The sequence below is a fragment of the Camarhynchus parvulus genome, chromosome 10 (genome assembly GCF_901933205.1).
Source record: "Camarhynchus parvulus chromosome 10, STF_HiC, whole genome shotgun sequence".
Lineage (NCBI taxonomy): Eukaryota > Metazoa > Chordata > Aves > Passeriformes > Thraupidae > Camarhynchus > Camarhynchus parvulus.
The window spans coordinates 4,190,159-4,213,853 of record NC_044580.1 but is presented as its reverse complement, the minus strand read 5'-3'; the positions used below and the strand labels follow the sequence as shown (position 1 = coordinate 4,213,853).

Sequence of the window (23,695 nt, the reverse complement as noted above, 5' to 3'; positions counted from 1 at the left end):
GATTTAATTCTTCATTTTCTTTACAAGAACATTTATGTCCTTCTGCACTTTGGAGAGGTGCAAAGTTAATAGCTTGCTTCTTGTAGATACACTGCAGGGATTTCATGTTTTTTAAGGGTAATCTGCTATTCACTGCAGTTTATCCGGACCATTAAGACTCCAGTGAAGTCAGGCAAAACCTGGCATCTGACATGAGATCTGTAAGTGCCCCCCAGCCTCACTGCACACCAGTTCTGTCCCTGGGGCTGTCCTGTCTCACTGGGCTGTGCAGGGGAGCATGTGCTCCTCCCAGCACCTGTAAAACACCAGGAAACAACTGGATCTGTTGGTAGAGCAGACAAGTAAATACCTGAGCAAGAAACCTCCCTATTCCTGATCCTTCTATTTTCAGAGGCTAAGAAATAGAGTTTTGTGATTTTACCTTAAATTATTGTCACTTCCAGTGCTTCCTTCTGTGAATGTTCTGAGTCTGCCAGCTGCAATGGAACAAAAGGAATACTCTAATGACAACAAAACAAAGAGTGAGAACAGGAGATGTAATAGAAAATAGACCTTTAGTAGCTATTACTCTGAGTTCTCTGATTTTACACAAGCAAATCTGCTTCAGAACCTCCGAGTTGCTCTCCCAGTGACTCCCCTGGTGTCTGTTTGCCAGACGATGACTTTCTGCTCATCTGGAAGCCCTGAACGGATGGCAAGGAGCCTGCCCCCATCTTCCCTGGGGAGGAGCTAACCACCAGGCTCTAGTGCTGCCTCCTGAGACAGCAGCAGCAGCACCAAGTGCAGCAGATTTGAAGGCTGAGACCGCAGCCTCTCTCTGCAGAGCAGTTTGCCTTGGGAACTGCTTCCACCAGGCCTGGTTAAAAGCACCTCTGGGCGAGGAGGATGCTGTGATTCCTGTGGGGCACCACAGAAGCTCATTAACTGGGGCAAAAGCAGCAGCCTGCAGAGCTCCAGTGATGCAGGGAGGCTTTCTACAAAAGAAAGGTTTATCATGTAGAACATAGCTCTACTATTGGGTGCATTTCTGAGTTGGTGAAGAATCTGATACAGACATTTTTGCATCAGCTGAAACCAGGCATCTGTTCCACTTGTGCTCACGTCTGGCACAAGCTGAAACGAGAACGCCAGACTGCGACTGCTTAAGGACACCCACAAGAGAGTTTGCACTAACAGAACTAAATTAATTTCAAACAGATTTTAGTTAAACTAGTATAATTATCATGTCTTGACAAGGGTTCAGTCTATTTTTGTATATCTTTCCCCTGCAGAGTGATGATTGCCACTGACATAAATGGCATAATCGAACTGTTTAGCTGAAGTCCATGGCACTTTGTTGAAGTGAGCAGGGATTACTCTGGCAAAGCCAAAGTATCTGTCAGGCTGTGAAATGTGCTGTGTATTTATGTATGACACCTTTGGAGTCAGGTAGCTTTGTACTTTCAAAAGGACGAGGACAATAGCTTAAACTGTTTTTGAAAGGCTTTCATACAGTGTCTAAGGAATAAATGTGAAGGGCAGGTAGTAGTTATACTTCATCTAATTCTGATCATTGAAACGATGACATACCTGTGCAAAGCCACTGTGACTGTGGGGACAATAGAGCCTGCAGGCTGGTTTTTGGGTTGTTTTTATTTTTCTTTCAAGAGTATTTGTGAGCAGTGTGATTGTCATGCAGAGGCACGGTGCTGCTCTGACGTCTATGGTGTCATCTGTTCTATGCTAATAAATTAGCATCTGCAGCTACCATTGCTGCCTGTCAAATGTGGGTACAAAATTGAGCTGTTTGATCTCAGTGCCACTGAAGTGTGCCTGCACGCTGCAGAAGATGCACATTATCCCATCTGTTTCCCACAGACCCTCCATCAGGTCGGATGCTTCAAGGTAACAGATCAGACACAATGAATTCCACCGCAGACAACTGCCTTGGAGGCATCCTCCTGCTTTGTCCCTGCATGTAAAAATTTGACTTAAGAGTAATTTTATTCCTTCACAGCAGGTCATTTAAACCCTGTCCACTCTAGGGAAATCTCTAATTTTGGCTCAGCTCCTCACATGCCAAGGGTTGTCCCCGGTGTGGCTGTTTTCATTAACGTGCCAAGTCACTTCTCTCCAAGCAGGCCTTGCAAGACACTGGCTCAATCAACAGCAGCCAGTGGTGGCCAGTTTATTTTTGGGCTGTTGCTGCCACTTGCCAGATGGAGCTGAAATGGTGCCAGCCATGGTGAGGCTGCTGGGGCAATGCCAGAGGTGGGAGCTGGGGCAGTGTCCGAGCACTGGCAGCTCCTGCAGCTGGGACCGTGGCCTCACCCAGGTGGGCACCTGCCACACCTGCACTGCTGCAACCCAGCTGCTCATGGATAAAACCCTCAGCTGCACTGGCCACGTGCATTTGCCTCACAAGTACACGGTTTTGTCTCATTACCTAGGAAGGGGGAAAAGGAGGCAACAGCAAGTTTGATTTGGAGTGTAATAAAACTAGTTTATTTACACAGTAACATGAATGCCACGGAGTACACAGCAAAGTACCACAGCAAACCAGAGTGTAACTGCCCCTGATCACAAAGGAAGGCTTGAAGTTTATATACTTATTTATATAAAAATGTGTAAATATCAATATGAAGCACCAGATAAAGCAATGCAACCAGGAATTCCAAATACAAATTACCCACAAGAATGGAACTGAAAAAAGAAATGAAAAGAAATTCCCTTATTCGAGGCATTTAAAGAAATCCCATTTATAAAAGTTTGCTGATTTTGGAATCCCTAATTTAAAAATAAATTTCCCCCTTTTACTAAAAACAAGAACATATTCTTAAATGCTCAGCATAATTAAGTTTTAAAAGAAAAAAACCCAAGGATTTCAACTGCAAAACTTTCTAATACCAACAATCCAAAGGACAAGGAAACAGAAGTTTTGAGTAGTTTTTGAAGAGGAGTTATTTATGAAATTACTATATTAAAATTTACACACTCTTAAAATATATATTATATATACAATATATAATATATATATTTTTTAAAGCAAAAAGGGGCAAAGAATACTTTTGGGATAAAAAATTCATATACATACATATATATTAAAACATGCCCACATGCACTCATATATATATATGTATGTATATATATATTTATGAACAAATATTTCTTTCATATTAAAAAAAATGTCCAACCTCTTCTAAATCCCTGAAATCTTCCCCTTAAATTTATGGAAAAAAAAGTCTGTATAGTCTGAAGTAAAAACCAAATTCTCAAATTCTGTAGAGTGGTAAAATGCTTATGTACAGGTAAGTTGAGTATTTAATTTCTCACTGGCAACTCTGCTTGATCTGAAAGCATTCTGTGGTTTCCAGGTAAATTCTGAGTGGAGCACCAATGCAAGGAGACTTACAGGAAATTATTTAAATTACATTCTACACCTACTCAAAATCACCATCTTTCTAACACTGCATCCAGGTGAGTAAGAAAATCCATACAAATATCCACCAGAAATTCTCTGCAACACAGCAGGGAAAAAGACTCGCTCCTTCTTTTGGAGTTGAGGGTGCCCTTATGAAATTTCTCCCCAGTGTTTTGAAAAGTATTTTTTGTGTATTATTTGCTTGAAGTCTTTGTAATCCACATGACTGTTTACAGAATATTTCCACAGGTGTATTTTTATAGAGGTATTTAAAATTCTGTTCTGTACTTCTTTGATGTTCTCTTACTGCATAACTAAATCACAATCACATCTTTGTGCTGGCTGGAGGGCTCTGATTGTGCTCCAGGTCTTACAGGAGTTTTAGCAGAACCAGCACCACCTCTGCAAAATCAGAGTAAAACTGACAGTCTAGTCATGCAGTCAAGTCCTGTTTGTACTGAGAAACAGTCAATTTAGAGAAAGGGGGAAAAGAAAGTGCATTAAAAGGTCTGACTCAGTTTCAACTGTATCCCTCAGAAAACTTAAAACTGATTTAAATAAAAACAGGATAATTTATTTTATGTTTACATAAGGATTTGTTATTAAAAAAAATTAATTTAGATGGGAATCTCAGCACAAGAATTCAGAACCAGATACATTTTATTTCAGCAGCAAATACACATTAAAATTAAGGACCTACAGTATGAAGCTACTGAATAAATTCTGCAGGTAGCTGAACCCTAACACACATATTTTATTTAAATAATATATTTTTCTCTATAACATGTAGGAATTCTCTTGTATTAACACATCAAGATGATCCATTCATACTTTGTGGGTAGGATGTGTGGAGCATAAAAGATTTAAGGTGGAACACTTTTGTAAATGCTACCTGCACTCTTCTCTGTGGGGCAGCAACATGGTATCCTGGCTGGAGTTTCTGATTTCATCAGTCTGAACACTCAAGTGAGACCAGGCTTCTGTATTTGGACATTCCAGGGGCTCCAGAAGAAAATTCTGGATTCCCTCATTCCTACAAATTTATAGGCAAGCTTTTACCACCAGAGTCTCTTTATGGTCACCTGGTTATGCATAGGGACTGGATCAGATCTGAGGCTTGACAGACAATTAGTAATTCCCATTTAAGAAATACAAAACGAACCCACTTTCCATATCACCTCAGGAGCAGTTCTTGTAGCACTCCTGTTGGAACAGAGCTTTGCATTTCCCACCAGAGCCCAGGGGTGCTGTGCAGCAGGAGCAGCACGTTCCCCCCTCCCCACTGCTCCCAGCCAGCCCCCCCTGGCCAGCACAGCACCGAGTGTCTGCAGAGATTGTCAGAGCAAGAGGCTTCTCCTGTGCCTGGTCAGGCTGCAACAACTGCCTTGGTATCCATTGGTATTCTCCCTGTTCCAGATCCCAAATGTGAAAGCCCACAGTTTTGTTACTTCAGGTTTATGTTGTACTACAAGCAACTTAAAGGAACCCATTCACACAAATCTTATGGAATAGATCAACCCAGTATCATACAAGTACAGCATTTAATTTTGTAAGTCTTTTGCATCTTTACATGGGCAGTATTATTTCTAGGGCTGTTATGAAAAGAATAAGATTTCCACCCACTGACCAGCTACATTTCAGGTTTTCAACAAGGCACTAAATATTGTGAATCCAATCACTGTGCTCTCTCTGTAATATTAGAGAGGGTTTTAATGGCTCTAAAAGGATCAGAAACCACTCATCGTAATTCTTCAAACAAGCATTTGATTTTTCCAGAAATTAGTTTCCACTGGAAAAATCTTTAGAGTTCATGTTAAAAATATTTGAATGACAGCTTTTATTAATAGAAAAATATATATTTACAGTCAATACTGTTATCTTAGATTTGCAGCTCTTCCTATTTCTTGAGCTCAACTGAAAGTGCGACATTGCTAAAAAAAAATTCAAGATCTGTGCACATATTCAAGTACGTTCTAACATGCACAGCCAGGGGTTTTGTTCCTGCCATACACAGGATCCTGTTACAAACAGAGCGGGTTTTTTTCCTTTTGCTTAGCAATTATGCTGTAGCATTCTTAGGATTTGTTTACAATCAGTTTAATGCATACATTCTTGTGTATTTACGTGGCACAATCTGGTGCCAGGATGGAGAACCACCACAAACACAGTTGCAATCATTAGTTATGGGCAGATCTGCAAAGTCAGCCTCAAGCTCCTCAAGGAAGAACTCAGGCCAGATCAGGTTCGATTACATTGGCCATTCTTTCTTTTTAAAGAAAAAAACCACACAACATTACAAATTGCTAAAGTTTACCCAGTGCTGCACAAGAAAGAGGTTGGTAGTGAACATCTATCCATGCTTGGTTATACTGCCGAGCTAAAATGAGTATTGGTGCATCACAAAAGATACAAACTGAAGTTAGATAGCTAGAGATACAAAGGCCTTGGACCAGCTGCATTAATACCTACGCTTGTAGAACATTCAAAATCCAACTCTGCATGTGCGTGTTGACATCACAGTGACAGTGGGAACACGTGTCCCTAAACGTGGCAACACCCAGAGGATCCAGGGACTGCCCCACTGCAATGCCAAGTGGTCCAAGAGTTACTCCTATGCCTATGTGAGCTAGCTGGGAAGTCAGGTGCACACACACACCATGGAACAGACACAAAACCAGACCACAGAGAACAAGAAGCCCCACTGGCAGCTCAGCACACTGGCACTAATAGCTAGTAGGTAGTACACAAGTGACTTGCCATGCTCGGTGGATGTGAACTATGGGAGCATTGCCCTCCTGTGTCCAGATGAAGCAGGGCTGCACTGAACAGGAGATTCTTTGTAAAGGTTCTTCTACAAGCTGCTCAGCAGTAGTGCAGAAACTTTCTTTCCTGATGTAGAGGAAGTACTTCAACTACACACATTGCACTTGGGCTTTTAATGCACTGTCCTGTTTTTCTGCATCAATGCCACCATCCTAACCTTCTTGCCAAAAAGAGAAAGAAAAACATACATATCACATTAAAATATATTATCCTCATCCTTGCCTGATCCTTCACTGATACAGGTGAATCAAACAAAAGAACAATCAGAAGTTTCAAAACAATCTTTAGAAAGGTAACGAAGACAGTCTATCCTAGGGCACAATCAATGTAGGCTTCCACAGGCCATTGAGCTGAGCTCTGAGAGGTGCCAGAGAAGAATCACAGACACGTCAGCCCTCGATGTACGCCGTGCATCCAGAGCTACTCTCGCTGACTTTAAGCCTGCAGGACTGTTTGTTCAGTTTTCATGCATGTGGTCCAAGAATGCATATGTTGTATAAAGTGGCTATTTGTTTCAAGGCTGAAGTGAATTGATTTCTCACAGTTTTAACAATTAAAAGGGAACATCAATCCATAAAAAGAACACATGGATATCTGTGCATTTATGTGCCAGGAAAGTAAAGGAAGGGGCTGCAGATCTAGCATCAGGTAAAGGCTGGTGTGTAAAGTGAACACTGTAATGTACAGCTTTAAAAAATAATACAAGAATTGCACATAGATCCATAGGAGAGAAGCACAGGCTCAAAACTACGGCTGTCTGCTTTCCATCACCCGGGTCAGAATATTCAGGATTGCTTTTTCCCTCTGCATCCAGATCCATTCTTCAGAGCAACTTGGAAAACAACTCCTAGCCTACCAATACTGAGCAAAGACATTGTCTGTACAGAGGTTCCATGGGAAACGGCTCTTAGGGCACAGAAGGAAGTCAGCAGTGGCCTCGAAAAGTGAAAAAGCTCCTTCAAGTTGAGGTTTTAAAAATTCTGACTCTTCAATCCTCACTAATTCCTGCTCTAGTCCAAAACTTTGTCTGTGATGCTCTTTGAGCTCTTCTGACAACATTCCATTTTTAGGGTGTTGTCTATAGCAACATCAGAAAACACTGGCTACAACAGGCAAGAGATGGGCAGCCAAGCACTGCTACAGGGAATGTGGTTCATGATGCTGTTGATCGTGGCTGCCAAACTTAACAGCTCCCTCAATAATTAAACAACAGTGTTTTTGCACCCTTGTTCTTACCCTTCAGAGAACTGTGTCTGCAGTAAAAGTATCTCCATGTTGCCTGTTAGCTACACACAGACAAGCTCTAAACATTTCTATCTCCTGCCAACAACCCTGCAGAGCCAATTTCAGCCTCACTTTGCAGTATGGCATAAGTGACAAGAGCAGACCAAACCAAAACAGAAGAGGTGGCTTTTATTTTCGTCCCTGATTCATAGCAGTGATTGTCAGAGAAGGTTATGTGCATCCCATCCATTTCAAGTCAGGCTTTAGTGCTTTTTGCAATGGAAGGGGAATTTCAAGGGTCCACCATGTGGTGTATTGTTCTTGTATTAATGTGGTTATGGCTACAGTACATCAACAGTTCAGACTGGTGAAAATTGCCTAGGAAATAGGATAGATAAAGTGTGCATATGCTGCTTTTCAATGCACAGGTCTCAAGCTAAGGGTAATGGTGTGATTAAGGCAGCACTGACAAAATCGTGGATCCATGGTTAGAAAGGATATGGGTAGGCAATGAGGCAGAGGAGGAGGGAAGAGGACTGAACACAGGTGCTTACTGCTCACTGACACTTGCCATGCTCAGTGGGAAAACCACATCTGGGGAGGAAAGTACAGGTGGTGTAAAGTGTAAGAGAAAGATCAGAACCTGTTTGGTTGAGACCAAAGGAAAGAGGAGAGCCTGCTGTGGGGGACTGACTAAACTGAGAGGAAATGTGTGGTATGTGGAGTGAAAGCAAATGAGTGTTTTGTGGCATGGTGGATAATTCATCTCACATTCACCACTAATCCATCTCTGCTTATGGTCACTGCTATTCACTAATCATTGCTATGTAGGAAATGACAGAAACTACCCAGAAGAGGAGGGCAATTTGTTTACTGTAGTGGTAGAAATAGTGGTATCAATGCTTGCTCTCCTTTTCAGCCAGATATGAATCAAGTTACATACTGTCTGATCCAAATGCAGTCGTGTATGTGATCAATCCCTAGCAGGCCTGGCAAAAAAGTAAAGTTTCTGTCATACTTGGTACAGGATGCAATTTCTCCAATTAGAACCTATTTGCTCAGAGTTGCTGGCTTTGTTGTCTAGGCTGTTTTGTAACAATTGTACAAAGTGTGAGCCCTAGTGCAGGCTGGAGTGAGGGCTGGGGCAGAGGTGGGGATGCTTCATGAAAAGCAACAGGTTCTACAACTAGTGCTGCTTCATGAGTCTCACAATGCGATGAAGTGAGTCTGTAGTGGCAAAAGCCAGATATTGACAACACAGCCAGTCTTCCAGAATAATTCCACAGTCCCTCTCCAAGGACTTCTCTGCAAACTTGATCATCAGCAGCGTCCTTTTTATATCGAGCCAGTTCTGAAGTATAGCATCTCTCCGTGAGGGGTTGGAAGATGTACTGAGAGCATGGAACAAGTCCTCACGTGGGCCCCAAAGCAGACACTGAAGGATTCCTTTGGCTTCTGATATCAAGATCCTCTCTGAAGGGTTGGGATTCAGCAGGCAGCTGGCAAGTTGTTGAAGCCCTTGAGAGTAGAGGGAACGGCAAGGAATCTTGGGGAGATCGGCACAAGTGTACTCCTTCTCTTTCAGCTCTGGATTCTCATCAAAGGGGTTGGGTAAGTGCAGCATTTCATAGATGAGGATGCCAGTCTGGAACTCATCACACTTCTTGTACTGCGTTGCAGTGATGATTTCTGGAGCCAGGCGGGACTGATCCCGCAGGACCTCAGGATCCACCATGTGACTCTTCTGCTTGGCCTGGGAGAAATTGCTCACAATTAGTCTGGCCGGGCAGGCAGTGTTGGGATTGGGCTCTGTGGCCTCGGGGCTCAGGGGGCTGCCTCCCGGCCTGGAGTGAACCAGCAGCAGGTTCTCCAGGCGCAGGTCACAGTGGGTGATGTGGTAGGGCTTCAGGTGCTCGAGGCCCAAGCACAGCTGCAGGAGCAGCAGGCACACCTGTCTCTCGTACAGGTCGGGGCTCTTGCTGTGCCGGGCCGCGGAGTCGCGCACGAAGTCGGCCACGGTGAGCTGCGGCACCTCCCGTGTGATCACCACCACGCGGCTGCGGGGCTTGCTCAGGGTGCCCTGCCTGCTGGAGCTGTCCCTGCACGAGGCCTCTGGGCTGCAGGCAGTGTCCTCGTTCTTCTGCTCAGGCTCTTTCTCCTCTTCTTCCCGCTCCTCTTCCACATCCGCTGCGTCGTCATCCTCCCAGGGAAGGAGGCGCATGGGCACCTCGGCCAGGAAATGGCCACAGTCCTGCTGGATGTTGAAGTTGATAGCCAGGCTCTGCCGGATGGACAGGCTGTGGTAATACTGCTGGGACTCCTTAGCCTTGCTCTTACAAATCTGGGGGAAAACAAAGACAACAGACATCATTCTTTAATTCCTAAACTCTATATATTTATTTTTAATATGTACTTTGCTGATGGGATCTCCATTCTAGGCCTAAACACGAGCAATGAACATTTTTTTAATGAACTGACCTTGGCAGACTGTCTTAAGGCACCCAAACAGTCCTTATTGGCTAGTAAGCAACTGCAGAGCAATACATGCAGGCATCTGCACAGATGATCCAATGGAAAATACAATTGTTGTTTTTAATCAGAACAGCAGCTGATACATGGTAATTGCACAGCAAAGCTTTTTTACAGTTACTTGTTTATCTGTATCATTTTATTCCAAGTTCTCTCAGCTTTGTATGAAGCCTGAACAAGATAAAAATAATCAATAGCAATAGGGGATACAAAGAAATATGCATAAAGTATTTGACCAAACACTTGCAGACGGCTGAGTGAGCATGGCATAACAAGTCAAGGCCTGTCAGCTGGGTGACTGATGCTTGCTCCTTGCCCATTGGAACTGGAACTGAAATCCATGAGCTGCAGCAGTGTGTCTGCACTGAGGGGTGCATGTGTGCGTGCACAGGCTGCTGCCAGGCAGACTTGGCTCAGGTGATGACTAGACAATCAGTAGAACACGGTACCTTAATTGCTTTCAACCAATTATCAAGATCCAAAATATGGTTTGGTTTTTTTTGCCATATATACTCTATTTATGTCCAGAAGTATCTTATTGATATATACAATATCAAGATAGTAATTATCCTTATGAATTGTTTGCACTCTCATAGCAACTGGCAGCTCCAACCTCTGACAAAAGTCACTGGACAAGCCCTATTAGGGCCTCTGTTTCTAAGGCATTAACTGATTAAAATTACAAAGACTCAGCTGCCTTGACCTTTGCATATTAACCTTAGTTCTACTAAATTCAGAGAGATCATTCACAGCATGTAAGGTTAGGTGTATGTTTTGATCTTTTACATGGTTAGAGTCTAAATATTCACTTGCTGTAATGCACCAACAGGTTTTAAGTGCCAAGCTCAGAAAAGAAAAAAGAGGAAGTAATTTCTCTCCAGATGAAACTACAGCTTCCCTTAGCTCATCTCTGGAACAAGGAAAGCCAGATACCAAGCTCAGCACTTGTTCTACACAGTCACCACCACCAAGAAACCCAGATCTCATCCCAGCCCCAAATGTAAGCATTAGGTGACTTTTCTTCCTGTTTCTCATTTTTCCCCCTCTCAGAACTTCTGCAGCTAAGTTATAAACCTGCCTTTCAGTAACACACACATAAGTTTTTCATATTTTACATGCTTGTGTGGTTAAGAAATATAAATGTGAGATTTAATCTTTTATGGTAGTTGATCAGAAAACTGCATTGTCAGATAACTACAGGAACTCAGACAAAATTTGTACTAACATTCTGATTGTCTTCTTATCTTTGAGACTCTGCTTACTTCCATACTTCACAAGCACTTACATTTCCCTACTCATTATGTACACTAAAACTGCCTGTTTGTAACTGCCACAAACCCACAAAACTGATTTGAAAAATCCATTTTCTAGTCAATTTTATTTATGAGAGGAAATGTTGATCCTTACCCTGTTTATAGAGTGGCTTTTGCTCACTTAAATTTTCAAATGTATTTTACCCTGTTAGAGGTGAAATGAGTTCTCAGTGGCGTGTGTGCCCCCTGGTCCCTCCTCTCAAGGGTTATAGAGGCAAAAATATAGCAATAACCTTTGAATTATACAGAAAAAGAAAATGCTAGCTGATTGTCTTTGAGACTGAAGTCCCCAGATTGATTAAATACTTAATACTGCACAGAAGACAGAACTAGAAAAGCTGTACAGACAGACTCATATATATGTGTTGAATGTACACACATGGTGTGTATCAAATCTGACTGGGAGAAGAGCTATTAAGGAAAACAAAATTGTTCCATCTTCTATGCCCTTCAAGTCCATGGCCTTTTTCTTGCACAGCCAGCCATGGGAATACTCAATTCCAACTGCAGAAAAGGTTCAGCATGTTGTAATTCAGCCTTTAGTTTTTAAAAATACTTAAGTGACCTAGTAAGAAAAAAACAACAAAAAACCTCATTCTGAAAGAGTTTAATTTTAAAGTCAAGTTTACTTGCTGATAAAAAATATTGAGAACCACACTTGGCCTTAGCTACTGCACTCTATTTCTGAATCCACAGAGGATTTCCAGTGCCACTAGTCAGCTAAAACTGATATTCTGCTAGGAATATATAATCCACAAAGTATGTGCTCTGAAAACAAGATACACATCTCAGTTTGGTGAATATAAGGATTTTTTAAAAGTTTATGGAAAGGATTTTTCCTTACCAACAAGAAAAGAATAGCAAAGGAATCAAGAATTTCTCCCCATTTCTAATTTTAGCCCTAGGCAGCCTCTTTTTCCTACTTCAGAGAATATTCTCAAATTTACTACTATTTCAGGTAAAGTTGGAGATAGGATCTGCACCTCTCAGAATCAGCTTTGGTTCCCTCAGAATCAGCTTTGGTTCCCTCATTTTAGTAAGCATGGCCAATCCCAGACCCGTGAGAGTACAGAGGCACACTTTCACCCATGCTTTATGGATGTGATGGTGCTTTCTTCTCTTTTAGAAATGGCTGGCCCAGCACATCTGCATCCAAAGGCATTCAGCTGTTGGTGCAGAGGGTGTTTTTCCTGAGCCAGTGGCCTGCAAGGCCAGTCTCCTCTGTCTGGTCATCCCTGAGATGACCTCTCCAGCCTACTAAACCCATCCCAAAGCAGTTCTCCTTCTCTATCTTCTTAATTTTTCTTTCCACTATTCAATCCTAAATCAACTTCACATTAAAGTGTCAGCCCTTCTCCTTGCTGATTGGCTAAGAATTGATTCCTGATTCCCATCCTTGAATATGATATGTTTACAACTGGGGAAAATGTAACTTTCCCCATCTTCTTGGTTTATTTTTGAAAATACCCAGCCCTTACTTCTCCTATCTTTATTCCTAATCCTCTGATTTGTGTTGCTGTTTCTGGATTCTCCCGATGTAGTAGATCTTTCTGAGGAGTGGTACCTATAATGAATTCAGTATTGCAGCTGAGACCTCTCCAGCATTCAGCAGAACAAAGCTTTGTGTCCAATGATCCTGAGAATACTTTGCAGGAAGAATAAGTTACGTTACTAACTCCTTGTGTTCTTGAAAACATTCAGAGCACTGTCCACTCTAAAGCAGGAAGCCCCAGCAGGGGTAAACTTTCCCCAAAATCAGTTCTTAAATTTCATGAAGTCTTGCTTCAGACTCCTCTCTATACCAATAAAACAGAATTTAAGTTATCAACAAAGCAGACATTAAATACTAAATAGTATAATGATTAAAACTGATACTAAAATGACTGCATTCATGAAAAGAGATTTTCCCTCCTTATTGTGCTGTTAAGGAATCTAACCAATATAGGGAAAAATCTCCAATCCCACAAATGGCCAACAGTGATGGCTTTTGGACACTTCCAGCCCTCTTGTTTAATACAGAGAAGGAGATGGGTACATGAACCTGCATTCAGTATCTACAAAGACAGGAGAGCTGAGATCTGATTTGAGATGTATTTTCTGCTTCTTGCTTTTTGTTTACAAACACCATGAAGTGAGAAGTGGAAGAGGCAGCTGGGTTATTTCAGGCTTATTAAACTGCTGACTACACAAACACTAAAATCTGTACACTGGGCACTCTGCAATTGTCAGGGGGAAGGGAAAGCTGGGCTCTGCAGGCAGCACCCAAACTCAGAGTGTGCTAACAAATCAGACACCTGTCTGAATTCATAAAGCAGTTTCTAGAAGACAGACCTGCAGTTATCTGATGTTCCTGTAAGTGTCTGGCTTCTCTTCAGGTAACTCTTGGCGCTTTACATTGCACTATTCAGATTCTTTTACATTGCAGGTTCTACTCAGAAGTCTACTTTATATTATGATTTTGCAATAGAGCAGTAAATACTGGTGTTTGATACCATCAATGGGTAATTATTTTCACACAAGCCTTTTGTACTGGAATAACTCCACTATCACCTAAAACTACCATTTGAATGACAAAGATTTTAAACTTTCAAAATGGTTTGAGTTGGAGTCAGTATTGACATTTGAAAAAAATTAGGGAAAAAAATGTGAAATTTATTGGCCTCCCTAGCAAGTATTTTCAACTGCTGGTGATGAACTGCTAAAGGAGTGCACACAGAGCTGCTTTTCTGCTTGTGATGGTTAATTCTGTGTCAAAGCTGGGAAAAAATCTATAGCCTAGTTTCCTTTGCATTTTTAAAGCTTTTTTCTGCTCCAGTAATCTACTCAAAAAGATGGAAATCCTGTTGCCTTTTACATATAGAACATGCTGAATACCTGATTTTTGGCACAGGAAGAAAAGGTGAAAATACTTTGACTAAAACACTAACACAGAAAGCAGGATCAATGAGTCATTTACTATTTGCTTAAATGAAATACATCCAGCTGAGCTATGAAGATATGGTATGTGATAACAGCTGAAAGGAAGGTGTTGATAAGGGCCTAGCCAGCCTTATTTCATGAGCTGATAAAGAGATGGTTGCTCAAAAGATGAAGCAACGTTGTTGAAAAACCCTTCCATATGACGCAAGAAAACAATGAGAAAAAAGGAGAGTACAAGTAGGAAGGAATGCAAAATATCCAGCTTCCTTTTCACTGGAATGCACTGTCATCATGTGTCTTTTCCTTAATGCATCCACATGAATGAAACATCTGTCACATTTATAGGGACAGGACAGGTTTCTTTATACCCTGCCATTTCAGTTTTCCTCAGTGCTCCCAGCCCAAGAAGCAGGATTTGAACATTTCAGAGCTCCTACAAAATGTTGTGTTAGCTTTTCTTCTTCCTTTATGAGTGCTGTGGCTCACAGTGCCATCAGCTGACTCTGTCTTCCCCAGCAGGGAATCTCATTCCCACCCTGTCCCGTGCATTTCACACAGCAGCAGTGAACTCACAGCACCACCAGGATTGTGGAAAATGAATTTACAAGCACTGAAAATGAGAAACACAGAAGATCACAAAGACTGCACCATCTGTGCCACTTTGTTGTATTGCACAGAGGGACAACTGCAAATGAAATTCTGTGTAGAATGAAAGCTTGCTAATCCCAAATTGATAGCTTGTTCTTGGCACAACCTTGTTTTCCAAGGAGGCCAGTTTGATCTCCGATTGACCTCATTTTCTTGATCTGGCCTTGGAATAGAGCTTTGACTTTTTAATGATGTGCCAAAACACAGAATTCTGTTTTGCTGTGACTGAACTGGGAATGGGCTGGAAGTTGAATGTACATTGCTTTGTTTTGATCTGAAGCACGAAGTTCTGGGACAGCCTTTAAGAATCCTTCTGACAGGAAGCTCCACTAGGAAACTGAATTACCAAATAAATCCACCTTAGCACACTGTGACAAACTAAACATGACTAGGAAGTAATTGTCAGCTGCAATACAAAGCTGCCAGCCAAGTTCAGCCCAGTGCTGCTTACTTCTGCATTCCTGTGTTCTATACCTGGGACACAAACCTTACCAGGAATCCTCAGGTTTTACTGCTAGGAGAGCTTCAGCTGCCCTGCAGCAATCAAAGCAATAAAACTGAACTGCTCCTTGTGAGCTGTCTGTACCTCTGCAGCTGCTGTTATCCACCTGAGCAGCACTGCCACATGTGCCTGTGGCCAGAGCCAGCTGGGCTTTATGGCTGTTGTTCTGTCTGCACTCTGAATCATGGCTTCTGTGAGTCAGCCTGTGACACTGCACAGGTCTGCTTTGAGAGTTTAATTCTGAAAGTGGAACCAGTTTATGGCACTGACACAGTAGTCATAGTGTCTGTTATTCCTTCTGAGTAATCTAATCTATTTATTTATCTTTTAATAAAAGACGTCCCTACCACATCAGTGCTTTATTCAATTTGTGTCAGGACACTGAGAACAGAACTCATCCAATCTGCTGTGCCCAAAGAGCTGGTGCTCTGTGCTGCTTTTACTTTGGTGTAACCTTTTCACCACATATTTGGAATTACTGATAAGACTGTGGTTTCAGGGGAATGTTCATCCATATTGCCTCAGATCTACCAACAGCTTAGAAGGTGGTACTGCACTTAGGTGAAAGAAAAACACCTCAGGGGCTGGAATTTTATGGAAACCTTTCTTGAAAGGGAACTTCTATTTTTCCATTTGAAAAACTACTTTTCTGATCACGACTTATGTACTGGTTTTATTTCTAATGTTTCAGTCAAAATAATTTCCACATGGCTTCCTGCAGCTATTTTTGCACTCGGTGTTTACTAGCAGATTAGGTGAGAGTTGAAGCAAAAAGCATAATAAAGTGCTGTGAAACAACACACCCCTATGAATGTTTCCTCTCATATCCACCCCAACAGAACGAGTTGTGCTCGTTTTCCACCAAATTTATCAGAGGATCTTTTACTGGTGAAACCACCAGAATGGAAAAGTGCACTGGTACATTCACCTCTACAAATCATTCATTGTTCTAAATTTAATTCAGCAGTAGTTAAATGGTCAAAGCTGAATTTTTAACAATGCTTTTGTAATTATATTTTTGGAAATAGAATATTAACATGCAAATTTTATGTATCAAGAGTATTAGCACTATTTGGGGGTGAATCTCTGATTTCCTACAAAGAGAATAATAATTTAAAAAATCTCATTATGACGTTGTTTCTCAGATCTAATATTAAAATCATAAAACTTAAGAACTGTCTGAATTGTTAGCCAGCGTTGCTTGGGTAGTTCTGCAAAACTCAAAAGAGCCACATCAATTTACACCATCCAGAGATGTGGCTCCATATACAATTTCAAAGTGTATTTCTAAGACTTGATCCAAAATAACAAGAAGACTGTTTTAGATTCAATTGGCACACCAGCAATTTTCATCTCACTGCTTTTTCCACCCTGTTTTGGGGACAAGGGATTTAAAGTGGCAGGAAGACATAGGTTATTTGTGGAAGGTAGATTACTATGTAATTTGGCTCACACAAAATATACCCATGGTAGTAAAAACTAGCATATTTGTTAAAGCTAAACTCCCCAAATCTCTGTGTAATGAAACAGCAATCTGTGGTTATGAGCTTTTGGACAAATCTGATCCTGGACTGATGGCTTATAAGTCAAAGATCAGCTTGGGGCCAACACCTTCCTCTCCCACAGTAATTGCCAGGGGGTTATTTTCAAGAGGAACTTTTCCTCTCATCCTAACAGCATAACAGCTCCTGGTGACCTCTGCCTCAAGGATATTTTGTGGATATTTCACTCACATCTATTACCAGGCAATAGCCCTTGTTAGTCAGAGAACTATTTTTAAGAAATCTGAATTATGAAAAAGAATTTAGCACCTATTTGACCATGCTACCCTGTTCTTTCTTTCTTCTCTCTGGCTTTCTACAAGAAAAATGTATTTTGGAGGACAGGAGATAACAGACCAATGGCACAGATCTTGCCTGTCAGGGAATATTGTACAGGCACATCTGTGATGTGCAAAGAGATATCACATTAGTGATAACTCAAACCTGCCAATACAGAAAAATACCACTTTGGGCCCTAGAAGCAATGATTTTGCATCATTGTATTAAAGCAAAACCCTCCAAGCCAGCCATGAGCAATGCCAATGCTGATTCTGAACCACAGCTGACTGCAGGTAGGCTCATGGGCTGCCTCTCCTTGCCTGCTCTGTACCACTGCTCATGGCAGCTCCAACACATCTACATTTCATTTCCCCTCTTTTCCAATAACAAGTCCTTAATAATTAACGCAATAGAAATGGTTAGACCCAGGTATCTGCATTAAAAGATACTTCCTCAGGTCTCAGAAAAATATTAGCTGCACCAATCTTACCTTTCAGTTTTTTGTATCTTGTAAACAGTCATGCAGGAGTGGTAACAACGTTTTGTTCCTGTAAAGCACTACCCTTGTGAGAATGTGAAATAAAAGGAATAACAGCTCAGGCCTCACACATCTGGGTCAGCCAATAAATGTTTTATCTCAGTTTCAACAAGGAGGAGTCAGAAGTTCAGTGATTTACTCAAGGTCACACAGGAAGCCTGACAGTGCTATGAGTCTCAGCTGTCCTTCTCACTATCTTCCTACCAGATAAGCATCGAGAAATGCAGAATTACAGCACTCAGAAAGAACTACCTATATAAAAGCCCATGAAATAACAACATCTGGTGAGATAGCTGCCAGCCAGGCACTCATATATTAGCAGTAAATCTAGTAAATCTTATTTCTTTAATGTGTTAGCTGAAGAATTTATAGGGCAAACACTGATGGCTAGGCAGAGCTTCTGAAAGGCTGGTAATGAGCACTGGTGAAAATCTAAGATCTTGTTTGGGAACAGAAAGGTCTATTATCCTAGAATTTACACTTAAAATTACATGGCTCTGAAAATGGAGAATTTTTCAATTTTTTAGGAAATCTTTCCTAACTAGGAGTGATGATTTAATTTCCTCTGCAGGTGGATCAAAGGATTTTGTTATTGTGAGTTTCCAAAAAATTGCTGACACACGTTAAAAGAACACAGCTTTTCTTTCAAAATGTCATTAAGCAGTGACCATAGTAAAGACTAAGATGTGTTGATTTCTCTTTCAGTCATTTTGGAGCTGCAATAAAAACATGCAATTAAACAGCAGGTACCAATGGCACAGATGGGTGTGGACAGAAGAAGAGCCTGAATCTTGGGAACCTTCCTTCTCACCTCTCTGCCGGCAGCAGCCCTATCACTACGACATGTGGTGCAGAGTGGCTGCTGTCACATTTTGCCACTGATGCCTGAGGTTAACATTGCTCCAGCCCCTCTACCCTGACAGTGAGTTAGCATTTCTGCAGCCTCCCCTACCTTGACAATGGGTTAGCATTTCTGCAGCCCCCCTACCCTGACAGCAGCTTAGCATTGCTCCAGCTCCCCCTACCTTGACAATGGGTTAGCATTTCTGCAGCCCCTACCCTGACAGGGGGTCAGCATTGCTCCAGCCCCCCTACCCTGACAGGGGGTCAGCATTGCTCCAGCCCCCCTACCCTGACAGGGGGTCAGCATTGCTCCAGCCCCCGTACCTTGACGGCGTAGTTGTTGAGGGGGTCCTTGGCGTAGGAGGCAGGGTAGTACACGGCATCGCCCGCCTCGCAGCAGGGCTTGTCGCTGGTGAGCCGGAAATCCGACCAGCTGTCCACGCCGAAGCGCAGCTGGTCCTTCTGGCCCGCCATGAACAGATCCTCGCACTTCAGCGCCAGCTTCTTCAGCGAGTCAGCGTGCAGGCTGCGGATCTTGCCCACCACCTCCTCCCTGTTCTCGATGCCCCGGTAGAGCGCCTGTCTCTGCGGCTTCTGCACGCCCCGGCCCTGCCTGGCCTGCGGCAGGCGCCGCCCGCTCAGGGACTCCATGCTGGTGGAGCAGCGCTCCTTCATGCTGCCGGTGGCCAGGCTGGACACGCTGCTCGTGGCCGAGGTGGCTGCCCTCAGCTTCTCTGAGGGCCTGTCCAAGGAATCTCCTGACTCGTTGTCCAGGACCTTGAGCTCCAGGCTGACCGAGGAGCAGGCGCTGCTCGCTTCCCAGTTGGTGTCAATGTCATAGGTGGGGTTGGCCATGATGCACAGGTTGTTCTCCAGAGCCTGCTTCTGGAGATCTCGGGGAGTTGGCTCTGTGTTCGCTCTCAAAATTGTTTTCTTTGGCAGTGGAGGTGGTGTTGGCTGCAAGTTGTTCACTGTCTCCTGGTCTGCCAGCCCTCCAAAGGCAATGGCATCATCCAAAGCTCCCTTGGGTTGCCTGGGCTGTTTTGGAGGGATCATAGCTGCTCTGGACTGCCCTGTGGAATAAGATAATAGTGAGAGAAGATTAAAGTACTTCATATGTGCTGCTCCTGTTTGCACTCTGAAAAGAAGTTTAAGGCAAAAAACCCCCCAAAACCTGACTAGGACCTGTCCCCCCACAACATTTCAAAAACCCCTAGATACATATATGAAAAGATGAACTAATTAGAAAGTAAATGACCAAATCAGCATCATATATATCTGATTACATCCAGCCAGTCTTGATTTGACCTTGGCATATATATTCAAATCAGCTTCAGGGCTAGCAGAGCTGCCATTTTACATCCAGCAGACCAATGACAACTGCAAGCAAAAACCAAACCTTCATTTGACACTTTGGCCAAGTCCAGTTTCAGCAATTACACCCAGTGTCCTATAATTTCTTCTGCAGTCAACCGACTGTAATATCATTCCTTATTTTCTATTCAAATGTGCTAAAACTAAGGGTGGATAACAGTCCATGAAACAACTGGGAAATGCTAGTACATGAAAATCCTATTTCAGAATGGAACCCAGAAACTGCCAGACACAAATAACAGTTTAGATACTCTGGAGGTCACATCAGGCAGTCAGGACTGCCCCAGCAGATTCACACAGTGAAATCAAGGAAGTCAAGCCAACTTTCACTCAAGCTGACAAGTGTGTTGCCATCAAGAGCAGGATCATAATTTGACAGAAATAGTTTCTACCCTGCAATTAAAACTCTTGTGCCCTCCCCCTGACTGTAACTTCTCTAATGCATTTCCCTTCCTAACTTGCCACAGGTACCTTTGCTGGCAATGTTACGTTCAGAGATAACCAGACCTGACTTTACTCAAAAGATCCCAAATGGCAAGTTACATACACACAGGCTGGGATTTTCTAGTTTCAGACATTTGTGTGAATCCAGGGAAGATAAAATTCCTGTCATGTGTTGTGGATGGCTTTTATCAAGGACATTTATGTTTCAGAAGTGCCAGAGTCCTTGGAAATGCAGAATAAATAAATGACAATAATATAATGGAGAATAAAAACTAATAAACACACAAATACAAAAGACCAGCTCACTGCTCTGGGACAATTAAACTGTTGTTACTCATATCAAGATGAAATCTTTCCAATCAACTGCTATTTTCAGAGAAATTATTTTATAAGCTTTCTCCTTCTCCTGGGAGCTTCACTGACTGTCATGGTATGGTAGGAAGCCAACTCTGACAGCTGAAAACAGCAGACCTGAAATGGATGCTCTGAATAACTGCAGCTGAGCATCTTTTCTAGTAAGGGAACAGACACCATAACTATTTGACTACTTATACTGTGCTGAATCATAAAATCATTTTGGCTGAAAAGTCCTTTAAGATCAGAGTCCAGCTGTTAACCTAACACTGCCAAGCTCACAAAATCCTTGTAAAGAGAGGACTAAACTGGAAGACTAGGGGGATCTAAGATTCAGATCTGAATTACATCACTTCAACCCATAATTAATAATTAATGAATTTGCAGTTTGCAAAAAGAAATATTGGCTTCCTCTGCATGTTAAGATAGGTTGTTACAGTTTTTATGAACACTACACAACCTGAAATCCACATGGCCAGGATGTACCAAACCCTGCAATGCTGGGATAGGATGCTGAAATAAACCTCCTGATTTCAGAAAATCAGAGAGGATCATATTTCTATATGTACCCACAAACAAAACAGCCTTACACCCTGCCTTCTTAGCAATTGTTCTCTTGTCAGTCACTCCAAGGAGACAGCATCCCAAATGAAAGTTGTATCCCCATCTTTTGTTTAAGCTCCAGAAACCCTCAGAAGAGCCTTATGGATTTAATGTAAGTCTGGCTATTCCAATGTTTAAAAAACCAAGTTTTGAGCAGGAAATTCTATCAGTTCTGTACATACCTGATATTCAGGGAAGACTGCAAATCATTGTAAAGGTTGCTGACAAAAATGTAACTCTTGGAGGGCTGGAGGGACCCTACTGCTCCTTTGTATTGCAGTGAGTGTTTGCTGCGCTGCAGCATCGAATGCTGCTGCCAGCTGGGCACTACAGGAGCTCTGTCCTGAAGTTCCTTTTGCAGAGGTGAAGTGTAGTATGAGTCCAAGTCAAAAGTAGAATTGATGTCTGTGTGCCAGACACACATCCAGATGCCTTTTGCTTAATCCTGAGACAAGTTCATTTCTACTCGATACCCAATTCTCTTACTCATGCAAACATGTGTCCTTTTCCACAACTGCTCAGTCTTACAAAATCTGTGACCTATGTACTTCTTTCTCTGTGCAACACTCTGTGCTAAAGAGCACTTGCCTGTTTTCTCCTCCTCACCCTGCTCCCCACTCTGCTGGGTTTTACAGACACTGCTCAGGAGGCACTTTGCTAACAGGCCTTGCTTGTGGGACTTGCTAACCCAAGGATGCACAGCTGCTAGAGGGAAACAGGGAAACAAATCAGAGCCTGATGCACATCCTGAACAGCAACAGCAGCAGCAGCAGCTCTCTCCAGGAAAGGTAAGATTTTTTAACAGTGTTACTGCTCCATTCTCTTGTTTTCTGTCTGCTGTAATGACTCTGTCCTCCAAAAGTCACTCACACAGAGGTGAGTGTTGGGACTGCAACCAGGGCTGCCTTTGCACAGCTACTGGCACTGTGACATCCAAACAGAATTGGAGAAGGTTTTCATAACCAGAAGTTGTTTTTTCAGATGTCTGGAGGGGGTGGCAGGTTCCAGAGAACTGAATGTACAAGTCATTCTGTAGTTACTGTTTCAAGTACTCTCAGCTGAGAAAAAATGAGTTTGTATAACATGCTATGTTACAGTGTGGTTTCTTCCCACAAGAACAAGTTTTCCATATTGAAATCTAACCATCTGTATTATCCAGTTGAAAAGTTTCATGTGTGCACAGTTTCTGTGCTGAGTTCCAGCACTGTACATTTCTTTCACTGCTATTGGGCCAGTCTCCAGCTCAGCTTTCCCCAAGCATGGCAGGAAACTACAGGGCCAATTTTTATAAAATCATTGCCCAGCAAGAAAAAGATTGTCTTAAATGTTGTCCCTGTCAAAATGTCCTTTTGCACAGAAATACCAGCAGAGCATTAATTTCTTTTTCTTGCCTATCCTTTCCTTCTCCACTTGCATGCTTAAACTCATCACTTCCTTACCTACTGCACAGACTCTCCAACACTGCAAGTTCAGCCTGAGCCACACTCTTGGGAGGCAAAATGAAAAGGAAGAACATGGACAATATTAGGCTACCCCTTTGAGAGATCTTTGAAGTGGATTCCAGACTGCTCAATGACAGAAAAAAATTTAACTCTTTACAGACAGATTTCTAGAGAGCTTTAAATAATTCTACAGCTCAATAAGATCTTCCATTATAGAATCTCAATACACTATTTAAATATTAATGCTTAAGTCTCCAGACACCATGCAGAGTTCTGAAACTCTGAAAGACATCTGAGAAAGGCATTTAAGTTTAATTTTTCTGGGTAACTGATTTATCATCAGACTTTGCATTGCAGCCTATTTATGTTAGCTGCTGGAACCATCAAATCTGACATCACTCCTTAATAAACACTTATCCTGGCTGATAAAAATAACCAAACCATGAAACAAACCCACAAATGCATCAAGTACCTTCCAACCACAGCAAAAGCTACCAGCATGCTTCACAGCCCCAGCTCCAATAAATGCTGTGCATGTACACCACCACGCTATGAAACTGTCCTGTACAGATTTGCACTAAATCCTCCACTGTTTACACATGTAGTGTTCATCAAATAGTTTAAAATCTTACCAGATGATTACAGATGTTAGAGAAAGGGAAGCTAACATGTGTTAAGTAACATTGGTGGTGCATGTGCAATGTCTCAGCAGCAACCTGAGACTGGCACAGGTCTCCTGGGAGATGCAGTAAGAGAAGTCTCACTTTGTTTGCTTGGCGACTTGTCAGGTCTTGCTGCCCACCCTCCATTGCACCACCCTAGACATTACCTGTGCTAATTATGTACTATACAAAATGCACCAGACTGATGCTATAATCACTGTCTGTCATTGAACTGTCAGTTTTCATCAACAATGATC

General features: G+C 42.3%; 1 protein-coding gene across 5 annotated transcripts in view; it reads right to left on the bottom strand.

Moving 5' to 3' along the window:
• Window positions 1-2,465: 2,465 nt before the first annotated feature.
• The window catches only part of PEAK1 (pseudopodium enriched atypical kinase 1), a 110,152-nt gene continuing 88,922 nt past the window's right edge, over window positions 2,466-23,695 (bottom strand). For all 5 annotated transcript variants that reach the window (XM_030955676.1, XM_030955677.1, XM_030955675.1 and 2 more), the window contains 2 exons: window positions 18,884-19,632; window positions 2,466-9,788 (listed from right to left, as the gene is read on the bottom strand). In XM_030955676.1, coding sequence (XP_030811536.1) covers window positions 8,634-9,788; window positions 18,884-19,632 — 1,904 coding nt within the window. In that variant the 3' untranslated portion in view covers window positions 2,466-8,633. The remainder of the gene's footprint in view (window positions 9,789-18,883; window positions 19,633-23,695) is intronic.